The following is a 2,011-nucleotide window of genomic DNA, read 5'->3' on the forward strand; positions in this document are numbered from 1 at the left end:
CCCCCCGCCTCAGGCCCTTTCGGCAAGTCGAGTCGGCCCGCCGCGCTTTCCTGTCCGGGCGCAGGCAACCGCGGGCGCGGGCGGCGGGGTGGGGGCCGGGGCAGGGGGAGGGGTCTCGGGGCTCGCTGGCCCGTCATTGGTTAATATTTTATTCTGTTGACATGTTTTCTTACTGCTGAGGCTTCCGACACCTTCTCCCCGGCCCCCCCTCCCGGCCGGAGCTTGGCCTGAGCTGTCAAAACCCCGCCCCCGGAGACCCACAATTGGTCCAAAAAGCGTAAAATCAGCAATCAAGGGGGGCCTGGCTCGTTAGCGCAGGGGATCCGAGCAGGGCAGGACATGTGAGATAGTCACAGTTTTCCAGAGATCACGACAAGATCTAACCAGTCGCGCGTGGTCCCCGGCGCCGGAGCGGGCCAGCCCAGCCCAGCCCCGCGCAGAGCCCCTGCCGCCCCCGCGCCCAGAGCCCCGCGTCCCTCGCCGTGCGCCGGACGGGGAACCGGGAGGAGCTGCCACCGCGCTTGCCACCCGGGTCGCCCTTCCTCCGCGCGCGCCGCCGCCCGGGCCGGGGGTCCGAGCCGCGCGCCCCCGGCCCCGGCCCCCCCACCCGTTTCACGCGCCACGGCCGGCCGACTTCCCCATGTCCGCCTTTCTGGCGGCGGCGCAGCCCTCCTTCTTCCCGGCGCTCGCACTGCCGCCCGGCGCGCTGGCCAAGCCTCTGCCCGCCCCCGGCTTGGCGGGGGCGGCGGCGGCGGCGGCTGCGGCGGCGGCGGCGGCGGCCGAGGCGGGGCTGCACGTCTCGGCACTCGGCCCGCATCCGCCCGCTGCGCATCTGCGCTCGCTTAAGAGCCTGGAGCCCGAGGACGAGGTGGAGGACGACCCCAAGGTGACGCTGGAGGCCAAGGAGCTGTGGGACCAGTTCCACAAGCTGGGCACCGAGATGGTCATCACCAAGTCCGGGAGGTAGGGCAGCCGGCTGGCCGGAGGGCGCGCGGGTGGGCGGGAGGGGCACCCGACAGCACACACCAGCGCCGAGCCCGCCGCTCGCGGCTCCCTGCTCGCTCGGCCCCCCGCACCACGCTTAGACAACCAAGTTGACTTTTCTTATTTGGCAGCGAACGAATTTTTTTTTAACCAAAGCATCGAAATCTCCCAAATGAAAACGAAAATATGCTCCTGCAAAATAGCCCCAATCGTTATGAGTCCCAAAGCCGAGGAGGCCCCGCGGCTCGACCCTGGCTGCTCTCCAGCGGTCTCGGCTGCAGCTCAGCCCCGCGGCCTCGCTCTCCTGCCTGCGAGTTTGGCTCGGTGCTCCGGGCAGATGCAGCGTCCCCCGCACTCTCCTCCGACCCTGGAGCCCAGAATGACTCGCACCCTGCTAGGCCCAGGCTGGCCCACCGGTTACCCCCGGTCGCTGCGTTCTCGGCAGCGAGCCCCGAACCGGCCCAGCTGCAGCCTGACCCGGCCTGGAGCCTTGTCCGCGCCGAGGAGCGAGGACCTCCAGACGCTCACGTCACCCTGGGCCTTAAGGCCGGAAGAAAACTGCAATCCGCAACCACTGAAGCCTTTGACTCAGATACGGAGAATCCAGGCCTCAGGCTCACCCTCTTCCCCCGAACTTCAGGGTCAGGGTCCTTGTTCGGCGCTGTAACCCAGTTCCTTTCCCCAAACAAACAACATCCGAATTCATCTCTGAGAGCTTCGGTCCCAAGTGGATATATCCCCTGAACGGATTTCAGGGAGAGTCAAGAGAAGCGGGTGTATTTATAAAGGCCCTGGATTTCTTTCTTGAAACCTCGGCTTTCATCTCACGTGAGGGAGAAAGAGGGTCACTAGATCTGAGCATAGGGCGGATGGGAAGCCTTATAATAGGAGAGGGTCTTGACAGGCAGAAACGGGGTCTCCCAGGAATAACAACCGCAGGTGGTGTCTCCCAGGCAGTATTAAGGGGGAGAGCAGTGACAACAGCGGAACACAGGTGGGGAAGCTCCGGGCAATGGTGGGGGGGGGG

General features: G+C 66.1%; 1 protein-coding gene across 1 annotated transcript in view; it reads left to right on the top strand.

The window, feature by feature from the left end:
• The window catches only part of TBX2 (T-box transcription factor 2), a 9,450-nt gene that overhangs the window by 634 nt on the left and 6,805 nt on the right, over nucleotides 1-2,011 (top strand). The window contains exons 3-4 of the mRNA XM_007464911.1: nucleotides 14-88; nucleotides 465-963. Coding sequence (XP_007464973.1) covers nucleotides 14-88; nucleotides 465-963 — 574 coding nt within the window. The remainder of the gene's footprint in view (nucleotides 1-13; nucleotides 89-464; nucleotides 964-2,011) is intronic.

The sequence above is a fragment of the Lipotes vexillifer genome, unplaced genomic scaffold (genome assembly GCF_000442215.2).
Source record: "Lipotes vexillifer unplaced genomic scaffold, Lipotes_vexillifer_v1.1 scaffold788, whole genome shotgun sequence".
Taxonomy (NCBI): Eukaryota; Metazoa; Chordata; class Mammalia; order Artiodactyla; family Lipotidae; genus Lipotes; species Lipotes vexillifer.